The sequence below is a fragment of the Nomascus leucogenys genome, chromosome 22a (assembly GCF_006542625.1).
Source record: "Nomascus leucogenys isolate Asia chromosome 22a, Asia_NLE_v1, whole genome shotgun sequence".
Taxonomy (NCBI): domain Eukaryota; kingdom Metazoa; phylum Chordata; class Mammalia; order Primates; family Hylobatidae; genus Nomascus; species Nomascus leucogenys.
Window position 1 is genome coordinate 97,738,791 of NC_044402.1, and position 19,403 is coordinate 97,758,193.

Here is a 19,403-nt window from a genome sequence, read left to right on the forward strand (position 1 = left end):
ATAAATAAATAGTTATCAGTTTATCTCAATCTTGGAGCTAAGTAGAAGAGAAAATCTTAACACAATAGACTATTCTAAGCAACATAACATTTATACTGAGTGCTATAGTGGCACTGCCCCAAAAAGCATTAACTCTGCTTCAGTTTATCGAAAATGGCTTAACAAGAGAAAACAGTGATGGACCATGAAGAACTAGAGTTCCATTAGGAAGGAAGCAACAAGCTATGTCAGTATTATGTGTATTTCTACTAAACATTTATCATCCCCTGACTTACATCCCATTGGGATGGGCACAGACAGTGCTCAAGTATTGAATGTTCTGCTATTTTCTTATGGCATCACTTAATTCACACTTATAGAATAATCTCAAAAATAACAAGTTTGGCCAATGAATAGCAATAGACCAAAGCTTTTAGCTGGATTTCTAAAAAATTCAGCAAAACTGATCAGAATTTTGATTTTCCTGTCTGAGGGCATCTTATACTGAAGTTACCAATAAATAAGTATCAAAGCTATACTATCAATATCCCCAAATGAATAACCTCCTGAATGAACAAAAACAGCACATCTTTGTATTTTCTACTTAATTTGCAAAAGGTTATATTTGAGATAGTCTAAGGACAAAATAACAAGGCCTAAGAATACTAAGAGAGCATTTAAATCCTAAATACCTAAAATAGTATACTAATATTAAAGTCATTGCCAATTCATTAGCATGTTTGATAAATAGCAGAAAGCTGGACTTCAGGTCCTCTGGGTGACCCAACTATTCAAAGCCATTCATATTCTGGTCCTAATCCAACCTTTCCAGATTCATTTATTTCTTCTCTCCTTGCACCCTCTGTTCCTGCTACAGTGGACTACTACTCAAACACACCTTTCACGACTCAATACCTTGTTACGAGATGTTCTCAGGCTCAGATGTCCTTCCCGATTTAAAACTGACTGATCCTTTTAAAACAGGGACATGTAACCTCCTCAGTGAAATAACCCTAAGCATAATCATTCGGTTACCCAGGTTCCCAGAACATGCTGCTTGTTCTTCTACTTAAGCATGCATTTGGCCTCATGAAGAGAATGAGGACATACACATCTGTTTCCCCTATCAGACTGTAAAATTTTGGATGGCCTCAGTCTGTTACCTCTCACAGACTAATACCGATCCAAATACCCGGAAAGACTATATGAAACAAAAGTGACTTAGAAGTCTCGTTCTCAGTGAAAATCTCGGATTCCAAGTCAGAAATCAAAGAATGCAGTTCCAACTTCTCATGCCTCGTCTTTTCTGAAAAGGGATCCCATTTTCTGTCATCTCTGCATACTTCCTAATGAACTCCAGTCTATTCCCAACGTTTTCCTAATTTGCACACTCTGTATTCCATAAAACGATCAACCAGCTTGAAAGCTTCGGCCATTAATTAACGTAATTTATCTTTTCCTCTTCCATCTGCTCCTCCAACAACCAGTCTCCAAAGAAAAAGATCAATATTATACTAAAAGTGACTAAGGGAGGGAAAACAACTACCAGATTTTATCCCCAAATCGTTTCGTGCAAGAAAAATAAGCAAGTAACTGACGCTTGAAGACACACAAGGGTAGGAGTAACGGAATCTCGGTTTAACCAAATTCGATTCAGTCTGCCGGAAAAGCGGCTGCCGTATTTCAGTGCTTTTCTGACCCTCTTCTGCACAAACTATGCGGACGACAGTGTCGAGAGGCGACACTGTCCCCACGCCCGCTTCCCCGATCCCTTGCCCACGAATCCTACCGAGGAAGCTGCTTAAACGAGGCCCTCTGGTCAGAGAAGAGAAGCTACTCTGAAGTAGCAGGTCCCAAACACTGAACAAAGCGCCTGTCGGGGGTGTAAGAGGAGGACGCCATTACGCGGGGCAGTGGCCTGCGCCGCTGGCGCGGAGGAGACGACCCTTGGCCCCGAAACGCGGGCTCGGCTCCTACGAAAGAAACCATAGGAAAAGGCAGAATCCTAGGAAGAAAGGCTTGTATTAGGCTAGCAACGAAGAAAACACGTAAGCCCGGAAAGACCGCTTACCTTCGTGAGTCTTGGCGATCTTCGCCATTTTGTCCACTCGAACACACAGACGGAACTGGCGCTCCCAAGAACTTCCGCTCGTCGCCGCCGTCACGGAGAAAAATAGCTGAGGGCTGCACTCTGCGCGTGCGCCAAACGGGAGCGCGCTCCGTCGGGTGACACGTGACAGAGCTGCCACCTAGAGGGAACCGCGAGGTGCATTGTGGGTGGGGGAGGAGACACGGTTGGGCCCTGAAGCCGCCTGCGTGGTGACCCAGGAAATACCCGAGCTGAGCCGTAAGGTCCTTAAGTGAGTAACTTTGCCCTGGAGGAAAGTGGATTCTACGAGGGGAGTTAAGAACAGACACTGAGTCCCAGCAACTCTGGAGGCTGAGGCGGGAGCATCGCTTGAGCCCAGGAGTTCGAGGCAGCCGTGAGCCGTAATCGTGTCGCGCCACTGTACTTAAGCCTCCAGACCGGGCGACAGAGCAAGACCCCGAGACCCCTTCCATTAAAAAAAAAAAAATGAACACTGTACGAAACACTGCGGTTTCAGAGCTGGAAGAGACCTCAGACATTCAATCCCTTTTCCCAAAATTCACCGGAAGAGCTCGAGGAAAACGTTCCCTTGCAGCTGTCTCAGTCTTTACAGTGCTTAGTTACGAAGACAGTCTTAGGAGTCTCATCTTTCGCCCTGTAATTCAAGGTCATTTTTCATTCTTTCTGTTTAATAATTGCAAATACTTCGGGTAGGAATTTCGTTGAGCCTCACAAATCGTTACTGAGTTGCACAATGAGAATCTTGCCACCCTTTGAAAGCCTTTTACTTTATGAGTTATTAGAAAACCACTCATCGTCATTATTAACATTCATTAGATGTTTCTCTTAAATCCTAGACGGTATTCTAAATCAGGAATTTTAATAGATCAGAATACGGCAGTCTGTTTTCCTAGGCATCAATTATAATATAACCTTGTACTGTCACACTGGTCTTGGACTTCGACGATGAAAAAGAAAGGCTCAGAAAGATGGGTCCCGGAAGCAGCCCAGGAAAACAGGTAGTTATCAAGGTTAGAGCCATCACAAAGAAAGGAGTACCTCGCTATGTGATAAACCTGCAACCCAAATACTAACCATACCATGGGTCAGTATGGTCATTTGAAGGGAGGGAAATGGTATGGGTATATTCCTCTTGCAGGAAGACCCCATATCTATTTTGGGTAAAGTGAGAAGCCATTTTCCCGAGGCTAGGGGTAGGTGGGAGATATATGGACAATGGCACTGGACTGAGAGCTTAGATAACCTGTCCCTGGTGACTCCTGACCTGCAGCCTTGCTCCCTCTTTCCCTCTCACCAAACTCCCTCCCTCCTTCGGATCAGGTGACACAAACCACAGAGTCTTGGTTTGTTGCCCAAGCTGGAGGGCAGTGGTGCGATCACAGCTGACCCTAACTTCGACCTTAAGGTTCAAGAGACTCTCCTGCCTCCGACTCCAGAGTAGCTAGTACCACCAACATGGGCCACCATACCCAGCTAATTTTTATTTTTTGTAGAATGAGATCTTACTATATTCCCCAGGCTGGTGTCAAACTCTTGGCCTCAAGCAGTCCTCCTGCCTCAGACTCCCAAAGTGCTGGGATTACAGGCATGAGCCACCACAGATTTTTTTTTTTTTTTTTTTTTTTTTGAGACGGAGTCTCACTCTTTCACCCAGGCTGGAGTGCAGTGGCGCGATCTCGGCTCACTGCAAACTCCGCCTCCCGGGTTCACGCCATTCTCCTGCCTCAGCCTCTCCGAGTAGCTGGGACTACAGGCGCCCGCCACCATGCCCGGCTAATTTTTTGTATTTTTAGTAGAGACGGGGTTTCACCGTGGTCTCGATCTCCTGACCTCGTGATCCGCCCGCCTCGGCCTCCCAAAGTGCTGGGATTACAAGCGTGAGCCACCGCGCCCGGCCTTGCCACCACAGATTTTTATTAGCATCAGTAAAAGAATAAATTTGATAAATTAAAATTTTTGGCCAGGCGTGGTGGCTCATGCCTGTAATCCCAGCACTTCGGGAGGCTGAGGCAGGCGGATCACAAGGTCAGGAGTTCAAAACTAGCCTGACCAACACGGTGAAACCCCGTCTCTACTAAAAATACAAAAATGAGCCGGGCATGGTGGCATGTGCCTATAATCCCAGCTACTCAGGAGGCTGAAGCAAGAGAATCGCTTGAACCCAGGAGGCGGAGGTTGCAGTGAGTGGAGATCGTGCCACTGCACTCCAGCCTGGGCAACAGAGCGAGACTCCGTCTCAAAAAAAAAAAAAAAGTGATGGTTAATTTTAAGTGTCAACTTGACTGGATTAAGGAATACCTAGAAACCTGGTAAAGCTATTTTGTGGTGTGTCTGTATGGGTGTTTCCAGAGATTAGCGTGTGAGTACAAGTAGGCTAGGTGGGGAAGATCCGCCCTCTGTGTGGCCAGGTACCATCCAGTCTTCTGGGGACCCCAGGAAGAACAGAAGCAGAGAAAAGGTGAAAATGTCAGTTTATGTGCGAAGGCTGGCTACATCCAGTCTTCCTCTATTGTTGTTTTTGGACAACAACCCCAAGCTGCTCAGCCTTTGGAATCCTGGATTTACACCAGCAGCACACTATCCCCACCCCTTCCTCCTGGTTCTCAGGCCTTTGTCCTTGGACTGAGTTACATCATTGTCTTCGCTGATTCTAAACCTTGGGACTTGGACCGAGCTACCAGCATCTCAGGGCCTTCAGTTTGCAGATGGCCTGTCAAGGGACTTAGTCTCCAAAATTGCAAGAGCCAGTTTCCCTAATAAATCCCAACGTGATAGTTCTTATCCCACAGGCCCACTTTAGTTTAGTTTAGTTTTGCTTTGTTTTTAGAAATGGGGTCTTGCTCTGTTGCCCCAGCTGTAGTGCAGTGGCTCACTCCAGCCTCAAACTCCTGGGCTCTGGTGATCCTCCCAACTCAGCCTCCTGAGTAGCTAGGATTACAGGTGCACACCACCATGCCCAGCTACTTTTTAATTTTTTTTTTTTTGAGACAGAGTCTTACTCTTTCACCCAAGCTGGAGTGCAGTGGCGTAATTTCAGCTCACTGTAACCTCTGCCTCCCTAGTAGCTGGGACCACAGATGTGTGCCACTACACCCAGCTAATTTTTTATTTTCAGTAGAGACAGGGCTTTGCCATGTTGGCCAAGCTGGTCTTGAACTCCTGGCCTCAAGTGACCCACCCACATTGGCCTCCCAAAGTGCTGGGATTAGAGGCGTGAGCCATCTCACCTGCCTACTTTTTACATTTTTTGTAGAGGCAGGGTCTTGCTATATTGCCCAGGCTAATCTCGAACACCTAGCCTCAAGCGATCTTCCCACCTGGGCCTCTCAAAGTGCTGGGATTACAGGCAGGAGCCCCTTAACCAACTTCGAGAACTTGGGAAATAAGATGTGGTGGGTCCTCGCCACTATGAGCCAAACCTGGGTCAGAACTTCATGTGTGACCTGGCCCCTACATACACCCACTCTAATAGGATATTATGACACTTTGGATAACAATGTTGATTTGGACCTTGTGTCCCACAGGTCTTAAAATATTTGGTTATTTCACTTTTCCCAGTGTATAGTTAACAGAGCAAATGATAGGTCCCTTTGGAGAAGTATTAAGGGATCATTAACAAATACTAACAATAACAAAAAAAGGAAAACAAAACAAATACTGTGGTGTTACACAGTTCTTCCTGGGGACCTAGCTTCTCCTTCAATTAGATGACCTGAACTCAAATTTCTAGGTCTGAAAACTACCTCAGGTCTGGAAACTAGCTGAAGATCACTTTTTTTTTTTAATTGGGACAAGTGCCTTCAGCCTCCTGATGATTCATCTTTTATTTCTCTTGGTTGCACAGATTGAGCAGTACCCTTGTAGGCTGCCCATCAATCTTGCCTCTAAGGATACCCAGTTGTATGAATCATATATTTCTGCAGGTCAACCATTCTGACATGCTAATTGTGATAATTGTGCCCACCTTGCTGCTGACAGTTAAGCATCACTAAAGTAGGAAACAGGGTCCAAACTGACACTACTTAAGGATGGCAAGTAGTGATGGGACCTCGTCATCCCATTGCTATCATGGAGCTCATCTCTGTCACTGCATCTGCCGCTTTCACCTAAGGTCTGTAAAAGACAGCCTCATCAATGACAGTACCAAGCTGAGCCGTATCAGAGAAGTCAGAGGCAAATGGAAAAAGCAGTAATAGTGATTCTTTTTCTTTCTGTTTTTTTTTTTTTTTTTTTTTTTTTTTTGAGACGGAGTCTTGCTCTGTTCCCCAGGCTAGAGTGCAGTGGCACGACCTTGGCTCGCTGCAACCTCTGCCTCCTGGGTTCAAGTGATTCTCCTGCCTTGGCCTCCCAAGTAGCTGGGACTAACAGGTGCATGCCACCACTCCCGGCTAATTTTTGTATTTTTAGTAGAGACGGGGTTTCACCGTATTGGCCAGGCTGGTCTTGAACTCCTGACTTCGTGATTCAACCACCTCGGCCTCCCAAAGTGCTGGGATTACAGGCATGAGCCATTGCGCCCAGCCTAGGGCCATGCTACTCTTAATACTAATTCCTAGGTGGGGTGTGGTGGCTCACATCTATAATCCCAACAATTTGGGAGGCTGAGGTGCAGGGATTGCTTGAGACCAGGAGTTCGAGACCAACCTGGGCAACATAATGAGACTTTGTCTCAAAATAAAAATCAGTCCTGGAGCAGTGGCTGACGCCTGTAATCCCAGCACTTTGGGAGGCCGAGGTGGGTGGATCACCTGAGGCCGGGAGTTCAAGACCAGCCTGACCAACATGGAGAAACCCCATCTCTACTAAAAATACAAAATTAGCCGGGTATGGTGGCACATGCCTGTAATCCCAGCTACTCGGGAGGCCGAGGCAGGAGAATTGCTTAAACCTGGGAGGCAGAGGTTGCAGTGAGCCAAGATGGCAGCATTGCACTCCAGCCTGGGCAACAAGAGCAAAACTCCATCTCAAAAAAGTAAAATAATAAAATAAAATAAAAATCAGGTCAGGCGCAGTGGCTCCCACCTGTAATCCCAGCACTTTGGGAGGCCAAGGTGGGCGGATGACTTGAGGTCAGGAGTTTAAGACTAGCCTGGCCAACATGGTGAAACCATGTCTCTACTAAAAATACAAAAATTAGCCAGGCGTGGTGGCAGGCGCCTGTAATCCCAGCTACTTGGGAGATTGAGGTACAAGAATTGCTTGAACCTGGGAGGCAGAGGTTGCAGTGAGCCGGGAGCACGCCACTGCACTCCAGCCTGGGCGACAGAGCAAGACTCAGTCTCAAAATAAATAAATTAATTAATTAATTAAATTAAAAATAAAAAATTTAAACAATATTTGAATTAGGGACAGCGTCTCATTATGTTGCCCAGGTTGGTCTTGAACTCCTGGGCTCAAGCAATCCACCTGCATCAGTCTCCCAAAGTCCTGGGATTACAGGTGTGAGCTACTATGCCCAGCAAATTATTTTTAAAGGAATCAAAAAAATATATATATATGTTAAGTCCTTGTCCTGACCCTCAGCTTTTTCTACTCTCTGGCAGCCAGAGATGAGACTCTTTATATACTGCCAAGGATGCCCTTCAGCTTTCACATTTAACCTACATTGGGGATTAATCACTCTCAGCCTTTCATTTTCTTTCTCCAGTATCTTAGTAGAAGCTATTAATGTTTCACCTGCCACCAGTGAGAGAGTCCTCGTTGCTGGCTAGATAGCAGGTAATCCAGATCTAAAAATCACATTTTTTAACCTGCTTGGATAACTCTTGGATCCTAGTTGTCACAGGTTGGGTTGCCTTTGAAGCCAACTCTGAGAGGAAGATCTGCATGCAGGAAGTTTGCAAGAATCTAGCCAAGCATGGTGGCTCATGCCTGTAATCCCAGCACATTGGAGGGCCGAGGCAGGAGGATCACTTGAGCCTAGGAGTTTGAGACCAGCCTGGGCAACATTGTGAGACCCCCATCTCTCTTAAAAACAAACAAAAAGAAGTTTTTTTAAAAAAGAATTTTGCAGCCAGGTGCGGTGGCTCACACCTGTAATCCGAGCACTTTGGGAGGCTGAGGCAGGCAGATCACTTGAGGTCAGGAGTTTGAGACCAGCCTGGCCTACATGGCTAAACCCCGTTACTACTAAAAATAAAAAAATTAGCTGGACATGGTGGCGGGCACCTGTAATCCCAGCTACTGGGGAGGCTGAGGCGGGAGAATCACTTGAACCCAGGAGGCAGAGGTTGCAGTGAGCTGAGATCACGCCATTGCACTCCAGCCTGCGTGACAAGGGTGAAACTCCCTCTGGAAAAAAAAAAAAGCTGGGCATGGTGGCTCACACCTGTAATCCCAGCACTCTGGGAATACAAGGAGGGCAGATCACAAGGTCAGGAGATCGAGACCATCCTGGCTAACACGGTGAAACCCCATCTTTGCTAAAAATACAAAAAATTAGCCAGCTGTGGTGGCAGGCGCCTGTAGTACCAGCTACTCAGGAGGCTGAGGCAGGAAAACGGTGTGAACCTCGGCGGTGGAGCTTGCAGTGAGCTGAGATTGCGCCACTACACTCCAGCCTGGGCGACAGAGCGAGACTCTGTCTCAAAAAAAAAAAAAAAGTTTTGGTAAGGTGGGTAAATTATGATCCGAGAGAAGTAGTGAAGAGTGAAGGACATTAGTCCTGTTCTCTTGGCCTTGAAGTACTTGGGTAGCAAGGGTTATGAAACACCCCTTTTTTTTATTTTTTTGAGATGGAGTTTCACTCTGTCGCCCAGGCTGGAGTGCAGTAGCACGACCTTGGCTCACTGCAACCTCCGCCTCCCGGGTTCAAGTGATTCTCCTGCCTCAGCCTCACAAGTAGTTGGGATTACAGGCGTGCACCACCACACCCAGCTAATTTTTGTATTTTTAGTGGAGATGAGGTTTCACCATGTTGGCCAGGATGGTCTCGATCTCCTGACCTCGTGATCCACTGGGATTACAGACATGGGCCACTGCGCCTGGCCAAACACCCCTTTCTTTCTTGGAATGGTGATTAATTGAAAATAATTTTGAATGTACTGTTTTCTTTATGGCAGTTTATCAATGGCTATGCCTCTCCAGGAGCCTCTAAGTGTGAAAGTGGGGTTGGAGGAAGCGTGCAGCATGCACTGTTTGTGTGTGTGTGTGTGTGTGTGTTTGAACCTCCTTTCCCTCCCACTAACGCAGTGATTCTCAAACTCTAAGGGCATCCCCTGAGGAGCTTCTTAAAATTATAGGTTGTGGGCCCAAACTCCAGAGATTGAGTAAGTTTGAAGTGGAGCCCAAGTGCTGATAATTCTCTACAGGTGGCCAACTTTGAGAAGTGTGACATCTCAAAGCCTCTTTTCTCAGCTATGTTTGAATTCTGGGAGAAGGCAGACAGGTCTCCAGTGTCTATGGTCAGAAGAAAGAAACATATCCAAATATTCAACAGCATGTGTGACCTGTCACCCCAGCTACTCACCCCAGTGTGAATATGTGCCTATGGTTGAGAAAGAATAAGCAGCCTCGTATGAGAGAGGAAACACAAGGCAGCTTCACAGGGTGCCACAACTCAGCCAAGGAAATTGTTCTGAACCCTGTAGGACACATGATCCCCTCTACTCTCCTGAAATAAAATTCATAGAGAATAGAATCTGATCACACAGGTAATTTTGAAAAATATCAATTAATGCCCCAACTGAAATATAAAAGGAGAAATCAGAGGGAAAAAATGCTTATAACAAAGGATGTATTTTGAGGATTTGGGAAGTTTATGAATCACAGATTAGGGGTTCCAGAAGGCACAAAGGAAAGGTTTGAGAGGAAAAAAGTTAGTGGAAAGGAAGCAGTGAGCTGTATAGTAATGAGGATAAATGGGAGAATGATTATTGGAGGGGCTTTTAATTTAGATGGCAAGAATAACAAGTGGGGATATCTGGCTATTAGATTATCATTAACATATGTGGTCTCAGGAATCCTCAGGTGAGTGCAGAAAGAGGTAAGTAAACACCTAGGCCATAATCTGTAATGGGACAGCAATCTCCAACCCATGGGCTATAGCTGGCTGCCACACCAGCTATAGCCCATGGGTATAATATATATTTTTTATATATATATAAAATATATATAATATAAATATATATAATATAAAATATGCATTTTAGCCACAAAGAACTGCTTTGAGGTCCCCTACAGACACTATGGTGCATTTTATATTATATATATGTATGCATTTTATATTATATATATTTATATTATAATATATAAATATATTTTATATTATATATATTTATATTATATATTTATAATATATAAATATATTTTATATTATATATTATATATTTATATATTAATATAATATATATTATATATTTACATATTATTATAAATATATTTATTATATATATTATATATTATAAATATATGTATTTATAATATATAATATATAATATAAAATATGCATTTTAAATATTTTAAGTGTACAATTCAGTGGCATTAATTACATTCAAACTGTTAATACGACTATCACCACTACCTCTATCCAAACTTTTTTTTTTTTTTATCACCCCAACTGAAACTCTGGGATCATTAAGCAATAATTCCATTTTCCCCTTTTCACTTAACTCCTTATAACCTCTAATCTACTCCTACAGTGAGATTTCCTGGATAGGGTAACACCAGATCAGTCTTATAGATGAGGAAAAAATGATGGAGGAGATGGGGGTGAGAACAGGACACAGGACCCTCTAGAAAAAGAGGACAATGTAGGCAACAGACACCATAGTGTCTGTAGGGGACCTCAAAGCAGTTCTTTGTGGCTAAGTGCCATAGTGTGTGGCAGGAAGCTGCAAAAGAGGAATTCTAGGATTGGCTCGGAGGCTGGTTATATAAACAGGAAGAATCTGTTTCCTTGATCTACTCTGAATTCCCTGAAATAAGAATTTCTGAATCCAAGCACTTTGGGAGGCCAAGGTGGGCCGATCACGAGGTCAGGAGATTGAGACCATCCTGGCTAACACGGTGAAACCCCGTCTCTACTAAAAAAATACAAAAAAATAGCCGGGTGTGGTGGCGGGCGCCTGTAGTCCCAGCTACTCCAGAGGCTGAGGCACGAGAATGGCGTGAACCCGGTAAGCAGAGCTTGCAGTGAGCCAAGATCGCGCCACTGCACTCCAGCCTGGGTGACAGAGCCTCAGTGACGTCTCCAAAAAGAAAAAAAAAAGAATTTCTGTATCTGGAAAGCTAAGGATGTTGTCATCCTTTGTGGCCCTGCCTAGGTAATTATCTTATTTTCTTCTGCTGAAGTTTCTAGTTTTGGCTTACTTGAATTGAATTTTTTTATTTTATTATTATTTTCTTTGAGGTGGAGTCTTGCTGTGTCACCCAGGCTGGAGTGCAGTGGCACGATCTCGGCTCACTGCAACCTCTGCCTCCCAGGTTCAAGCGATTCTCCTGCCTCAGCCTCCAAGTAGCTGGGACTACAGGCGCATGCCACCATGCCCAGCTAATTTTTTGTATTTTTAATAGAGATGGGGTTTCACCGTGTTAGCCAGGATGGTCTCGATCTCCTGACCTGGTGATCCGCCTGTCTCGGCCTCCCAAAGTGCTGGGATTACAGGCTTGAGCCACCGTGCCCAGCTTGAATTGAATTGTTTTTAAAAAATAATTCTAATATAGTATTACAAAGTTGCTGCTACATTTTTCAAGAAGTCATATAAATTATAAAAGCATCCTGACTCAGATTCAGAAGATGTGGATTTGCTTGCTGGCTCTGCTTTCTAGTTTGTGCAAGTTACTTAATATCCCTAAAGCTCAGTTGCCTAAGGTCTTAGTAAATGTGTACTGAAGGATTTAATTAAAACAAGGCTTCATCACACCCTCCCAGATGCACCAATACCAGCCAGTGCTTCCTCCGCAGAAATCTGAGTACCAGCTTTGTGGTGCTTGGGGATAGAGGGTGTGTCTCTTCTATGCTTCCTAGACACTAGCATCAGCCAAGCAATGTCCTCCCCTCAAAGATCTGGGTTCCAGCATTGTGAGAATCTGCCACCAAGTTTCTAATGATAACTCCCAACTTCTTCCTTTTGTTCCCCTACCCCTAGAGGTATGTGCAGAAAAGTGTTAGGCCTGCCTGCTGTCCTTTGAAAGACCTCCTTATAGGTTTGTCCTTGGCTGGCATTTGGTAACTGGGTTTTCAGAAGGGTTCCCATCATTCACAGAACTGATGAGTGTATCCCACTGTGCCTATGCACAGTGTATCGTTTGCATAAACCATATGGTTCCTGCCGAACACCATTTTGGAGTCTGGAATTTGGGTACATACCAGGCAGAGAGGATGCTTATGTGAGCAGGCCTCCATAAAAACCTTGAGCCTTGAGTCTCTAAGGAGCTAATGTGGTTGGCAATATTTCACATGTGTTGTCACAACTCCTTGCTGGACTAATTAAGCATTTCCTGTGTGACTCCATGACTTCACTGGGAGAGGACCCTTGAAAGTTTGCTCACGGCTTCCTCCAGATTCCTAACATGGACCTTTATCCTTGCTAATTTTGCTTTCTATACTTTTCCTGTCATAAATCATAGCTGTGAGTATAAATATATGCTCAGTCCTGTGAGTCCTTTTAGCAAATCATTGTACCCAGGAATGGTCTTGGGGACACAAGGTGATACCTACTTCTTGCAGTTAACTGTTTACTTATCTCAGTATTCCCTTTTATGTTTTTGTATTGTGGGGTTTTTTTTATTTATTTATTTTTTATTTTTTTTGAGACAGGGAGTCTTGCTTTGTCACCCAGGCTGGAATACAGTGGCGCAATCTCGGCTCACTGCAACCTCCGCCTACCGGGTTAGCAATTCCCTGCCTCAGCCTCCCGACTAGCTGGAATTACAGGCGCCCGCCACCAGGCCCAGCTAATTTTTGTATTTTTAGTAGACAGGATTTCACCATCTCGGCCAGGCTGGTCTTGAACTCCTGACCTTGTGATCCACCCACCTCAGCCTCCCAAGTGCTAGGATTACTAGCATGAGCCACTGCACCCGGCCTTGTTTTTGTATTGTTTTTGTTGTTTTGAGACAGGGTCTCACTCTGTGACCCAGGCTGGAGTGCAGTGGTGTGATGTTGACTCACTGCAACCTCTGCCTCCTGGGTTCAAGTGATCCTCCCACCTCAGCCTCCCAAGTAGCTGGGACTACAGGTGCACACCACCACGCCTTGCTAATTTTTGTATTTGTAGAGATGAGGTCTCACAATGTTGCCCACGCTGGTCTCGAACTCCTGGGCTCAAGTGATCCACCTGACTCAGCCTCCCAAAGTGCTAGGATTACAGGCATGAGCCACCATGTCCAACCTTTCCTTTTCTGGGGGAGTCAACTTAATTCCACAAACCCTTTTTAACAATATCCCTATATTTTTTGTTTAACTGGTATAATTTCTGTTTTCCTGATGCTCCCTAATAAGCATCACCAGTCAGTAAGGGCAAAATGCCTAGTTAATGTCCTTTGCTATTCCCCTATTTATCAGAAACTAACATATGTAATAGGGCTAATCTCTTGTAACTCAGTCCCAAGAGGTGTTCAAAGTAGTTGCTCTTTAACAAGGAAGATGGTGTTTAAACCAAACATTTCCCACAGACAGTCTCTATTTTGGTTTTGTTTTTGAAATGGAATCTCACTAATTGCCCAGGCTGGTCTTGAACTCCTGGCCTAAAGTGATTCTCCCTCCTAGGTCTTCCAAAGTGCTGGCATTACAGGTGTGAGCCACCACACCCATTAAATATGGTAGCGAAGCCAGGCGCAGTGGCTTACGCCTGTAATCCCAGTACTTTGGGAGGCCGAGGTGGGCGGATCACATGAGGTTGGGAGTTTGAGACCAGCCTGACCAACATAGAGAAACCCTGTCTCTATTAAAAATACAAAATTAGCTGGGCATGGTGGCGCATGCCTGTAATCCCAGCTACTCGGGAGGCTGAGGTAGGAGAATCACTTGAACCTGGGAGGTAGAGGTTGTGGTCAGCTGAGATCGCGCCATTGCACTCCAGCCTGGGCAACGAGCAAAACTCCATCTCAAAAAAAAAAAAAAAAAAAAAAAAAAAGTAGACAGAAAAGGTGCCAGTAATACGATTATGTTAACTTTTAAAACTAACTTTATTTCAGGAAAAAAATATATATGATGTTTAGGTAAAGATCTTGTTCTGTGGTTAAAATTCATCCTGTATTTGTTTTGATTGGAGGAATGACGAAAAGTGCTGTTACTGTGCTCACCTCAGCAGCACATATACTAAAATTGGAACAATACAGAGAAGATTAGCATGGCCCCTCTGCAAGGATGACACACAAATTTGTGAAATGTTCCATATTTTTATAAAAATAACAAAAAAAGAAAACAATGCTGTTACTACTAGAAATCATTGCCATCTCTATCGAAGGCTTTCTGGTTCTGTTCAGTCTATAGGGTTCCGAAGAGTGAGCAAAATCTATAATAAACAGTGTGATTCTAAGTGGAAATCCATCAGGAGGATTTCATTTGGAAAAATCACATAGAGGCAGAAATAAAAAGGTACAGATAAAATGTTTTATTATGGAAGATTTCAAACATCCACAAAAATTAGATATGACTATGAAGAACTCCCCATGTACCCATCATTCAGTTCATTGATTATCAATATAAGCTTAATTTTGTTTCATCCACTCTATTCCCCCAACCCCTTTTGGGTTATTTTAAAGCAAAGCACAGACATCATATTTCATCTGTAAATACTAATGTATGAATATCTGAGATAAAGATTCATTTAAATAAGGTAACTACACTTATAATTTTTCAAAAATTTAAAACTTTTTTTTTTTTAAGACAAGAGTCTCACATTCTCGCCCAGGCTGGAGTGCAGTGGCGCCATCTCGGCCCACTGCAAGCTCTGCCTCCCAGGTTCATGCCATTCTCCTGCCTCAGCCTCCTGAGTAGCTGGGACTACAGGCGCCCCCCACCACGCCCAGCTAATTTTTTTTTTTTTTTTGTATTTTTAGTAGAGACAGGGTTTCACTGTTAGCCAGGATGGTCTCCATCTCCTGACCTCATGATCTGCCCACCTCGGCCTCCCAAAGTGCTGGGATTACAGGTATGAGCCACCGCGCCCAGCCTAAAAAATGAAAAACTTTTAATTTTTTTTTTTTTTTTTTAGAGACAGTGTCTCATTCTGTCGCCCAGGCTAGAGTGCAGTGGTGCTATCCTAGCTCACTGCAGACTCCAACTCCTGAATTCAAGTGATCCTCAACATCTCGGTCTCCCAAAGTGCTGGGATTACAGGCATGAGCCAACTGCACCCAGCCTTAATAATTTTTTTTTTTTTGAGACAAGGTCTTGCTCTGTCACTCAAGCGGCAGTGCACAATCCCAGCTCACTGCAACCTCTGCCTTCTGGGTTCAAGCAATCCTCCTGCCTCAGCCTCCTGAGTAGCTGGGATTACAGACACGTGCCACCACCCCCAGCTAATTTTTGTATTTTTAGTAGAGACGGGGTCTTACCATTTTAGCCAGGCTGGTCTCGAACTCCTGACCTCGTGATCCACCTGCCTTGGCTGCCTAAAGTGTGGGATTACAGGTCTGAGCCACTGTGCCCAGCCTGTCTACCATAGAGCTCAACCGTTAGCACATTCAAGAAGTATTCACAAAATAAAGTATATACAATTGAAAATTTAGTTGCTCAAAAAAGATGTCGTCGCCGGGCGCGGTGGCTAACGCCTGTAATCCTAGCACTTTGGGAGGCCGAGGCAGGCGGATCACCTGAGGTCAGGAGTTCGAGACCAGCCTCAACATGGAGAAACCCCGTCTCTACTAAAAATACAAAATTAGCCGGGCATGGTTTTGCATGCCTGTAATCCCAGCTACTCGGGAGGCTGAGGCAGGAGAATTGCTTGAACTAGGAAGGTGGAGGTTGCGGTGACCGAGATTGCACCATTGCACTTCAGCCTGGGCAACAAGAGTGAGACTCGGTCTCAAAAAAAAAAAAAAAGAAGTCATCATATAGACAGTAGGGCAAAGTACCCACGTAAAAAGATTAATTCTATGATTACAGTGAATTTGAAATCAACCAGTAAATGTGTTTATAATCGTAACACAGTCCTTACTAACAATGTAATCAAGGCTTTTTTTTTTTTTTTTGAGACTGAGTTTTGCTCTCCTTACCCAGATTGGAGTGCAATGGTGCGATCTCAGCTCACCGCAACCTCCACCTCCCGGGTTCAAGCGATTCTCCTGCCTCAGCCTCCGAAGTAGCTGGGATTACAGGCATGCACCACCACACCTGGCTAAGTTTTGTATTTTTAGTAGAGACGGGGTTTCTCCATGTTGGTCAGGCTGGTCTCAAACTCCTGACCTCTTGATCCACTCGCCTCCGCCTCCCAAAGTGCTGGGATTACAAGCGTGAGCCACCGCACCCAGCCAAAAATTTCTTAAAATCATCTAGTATCCAGCTTTCAAATTTCTTAGTCTCATATACATTTTTTTATATTTAGTTTGCACAAAAGAAAATCAAAATAAAGCCTTTTACATGTTTTAAATCTACAACTGTCTCCCCCTTCCCTTCGTTTTTTACTTGATATTTACTCACTGAAGAAACTGGGCAACTTGTCTTATAGAATTTTCCATATTCTGGAGTTGGCAGATAGTGTCCCCTTGGTGTCATTTAACATGTTCTTTTCTTTTTGGTTTGAGTCAGGGTCTCTCTGTGTCACCCAGGCTGGAATGCAGTGGAATGATCACAGCTCATTGCAATCTCAAACTTCTGGGCTCCAGTGATCCTCTTGCCTCAGCCTCCCCAGTAGCTGGGACTACAGGCGTGTACCACCATGCCCAGCTAATTTTTAAATTTATTTTTGTAGAGATGGGGTCTCACCATGTTGCCAAGGCTGGTCTCAAACTCCTGGCCTCAAGTGACCCTCCTGACTCAGCATCCCAAAGTGTTGGGATTTCAGGCATGAGCTACTGTCCCTGGCCTGAAACTGTGCTTTAAAGAAGACCTTACTGGAATACTGGAAATATTTAAGATTTAAAGAAGAGCAAGTGAGAGGTGACAACGTGCTGGCAGCCCTCGCTTGCTCTTGGCGCCTCCTCGTCCTCGGCGTCCGCTCTGGCCACACTCGAGGAGCCTTTCAGCCTGCCACTAAGCTATGAGGGCCCCTCCCTGGGGCTGGCCAAGGCAGGAGCCAGCTCCCTCTGCTCGCCAGGAGGTGTGGAAGGAGAGGCGCGGGTGGGAGCCGGGGCTGCGTGTGGCACTCACGGGCTGGCGTGGGTTCTGGGTGGGCATGGGGTCGGCAGGCCCACACTTGGCGCAGACAGCCAGCGCCTTCTGGGCTTGATCCAGGGACAAGCTCCCTCTGGGCTGCCAGAATGCCTAGGCTGGGTGCTGCAGAAACCCTGGGGAGTGCCAGTGAGAGGTGAAGCCTGCTGGGCTTCTGGGATGGGTGGGGACTTGGAGAACTTTTCTGTCTAGCTAAAGGTTTGTAAATGCACCAATCAGCACTTTGTGTCTAGCTAAAGGATTGTAAATGCACCAATCAGCACTCTGTGTCTAGGTCAAGATTTGTAAATGCACCACTCAGCACCCTGTGAAAACGGACCAATGAGCTCTCTGTAAAATGGACCAATCAGCAGGATGTGGGTGGGGTCCGATAAGGGAATAAAAGCAGGCTGCCTGAGCCAGCAACGGCAACTCTCTGGGGTCACCTTCCAGGTTGTGGAAGCTTTGTTCTTTTGCTCTTCCCAATAAATCTTGCTGCTGCTCACTCATTGGGTCTGTGCCGCCTTTAAAACCTGTAACGGTCACCGGGAAGGTCTGCAGCTTCACTCCTGAAGCCTGCGAGACCGCGAACCCACCGGGAGGGACAAGCAACTCCAGATGCGCTGCCTTTAAGAGCTGTAATGCCGCAGAGGTCTGCAGCTTCACTCCTGAAGTCAATGAAACTACGAACCCACTAGAAGGAAGAAACACGTCTGAACATCAGAAGGAACGAACTTGGGACACACCATCTTTAAAAACTGTAACACTCACAGTGAGGGTCCGTGGCTTCATTCTTGAAGTCAGCAAGACCAAGAACCCACCAATTCCGGACACACAAGGATTGTGTATTGAAAAGTAGTTGGTACAGAATTGTCCATGCAGCTACAGAACCACCTCAATCTACAAGTACATCATGTGTTGTACTGCAAAATGACAAACCTTGTAGCTGATGATTTCAATTTACTCCACAAAGTATCTAGTAAGGGGTGACTGCAATGAACCAAGCAAGAGGAGAAAATAATCATAGACACAACAGCTGGAATATTGCTTTAAATGTAAATCAGATCAAGTAACTATTCTGCACTCAAACTCTAATGGCTTTCCTTCACGCTTAGAATACAATAAAAAATTAGTAGCGTACTATGGCTTCCGTGGCACTAAGCTCTGCCTACCTCTCTGACCTTATTTCCTACCACTTTCCTCCTCTTACTGTGCTCCAAACTCCTTGCTCTTCCTAAAGCATGCCAAGATTGTTCCTGCCTGGGGCCTCTGCACTTGCTGTTCCATACACCTGAAAGTCATTTTCTCCCAAGTAATCAGAGTTCACTTCATTTTAGGCCTTTGTTCAGTGTCGTCCTCTCAGAGCCCCTCCTAACCACCCTATATAAAACAGCACCCTACCATATTCCTCCCTCTTCATCTCCTTACCCTGCTTTCCTGTTTAGTCTACGGGACATATAACAAGCAGCCATTGTACTATATACTAATTGGTTTCTTTTCCCCACTAGGATATAAGCTCTGTGACAGTGAAAACTTTTGCTCACTTCTCCAGCATCTAGTAGGTGCCACGCAAATATCTGACTACATTTAATAAACAATCTCATTTACTGTTCCCAAACTATATTAAATAGGTAGTATTGTCATCCTCACTTTACAGTTTGCAGGAAAACTATTGGCGCACAAACCTTAAGTAAAGACCTGAGAACAAACTGAGGGAACAAGAAGTCTGGACTTGATGACTGATCACCGAAACAAGTAAATCAAAGCGAAGTCGTCTGATTAGTATGGAATAAGGAAAACCCAAACCATACGAGAACACCAATTAAAATGTGGGACACGCAGGAAGAAGGCAGACGGAACTGCTGCTGGATAACTGAGTCTTTCCTAATGACAGGACCTTATGTTGCCCTCACAATTAGCCCGTAAGGTAGGCAAGGCAGGCATTGTATTAGACAATCATTAACAAGCAGGACGCTGACAGCTAGGCTTTGCAGCCAGGAGTGGTGGCCTGTCTGACTCCGCACTCACGGGTTTGCACAGTTACATAATTAACACTCA

At 44.9% G+C, this 19,403-nt stretch overlaps 1 protein-coding gene and 1 non-coding gene across 3 annotated transcripts in view; one reads left to right on the plus strand and one right to left on the minus strand.

Annotated features, from left to right (window-relative positions):
- The window catches only part of SF3B1 (splicing factor 3b subunit 1), a 45,630-nt gene extending 43,464 nt beyond the window's left edge, over nucleotides 1-2,166 (minus strand). For both annotated transcript variants that reach the window (XR_004027777.1, XM_003253881.4), the window contains exon 1: nucleotides 2,051-2,166. Coding sequence is in view for 1 of the 2 variants with exons in the window: in XM_003253881.4 (XP_003253929.1) it covers nucleotides 2,051-2,078 (28 nt within the window). In the remaining variant the exon portion in view is untranslated. The remainder of the gene's footprint in view (nucleotides 1-2,050) is intronic.
- Nucleotides 2,167-14,327: 12,161 nt separating this feature from the next.
- LOC115832738 lies at nucleotides 14,328-14,434 on the plus strand. Its single transcript, XR_004028236.1, has one exon. It is a non-coding gene; the product is annotated as a U6 spliceosomal RNA (small nuclear RNA).
- Nucleotides 14,435-19,403: the final 4,969 nt, after the last annotated feature.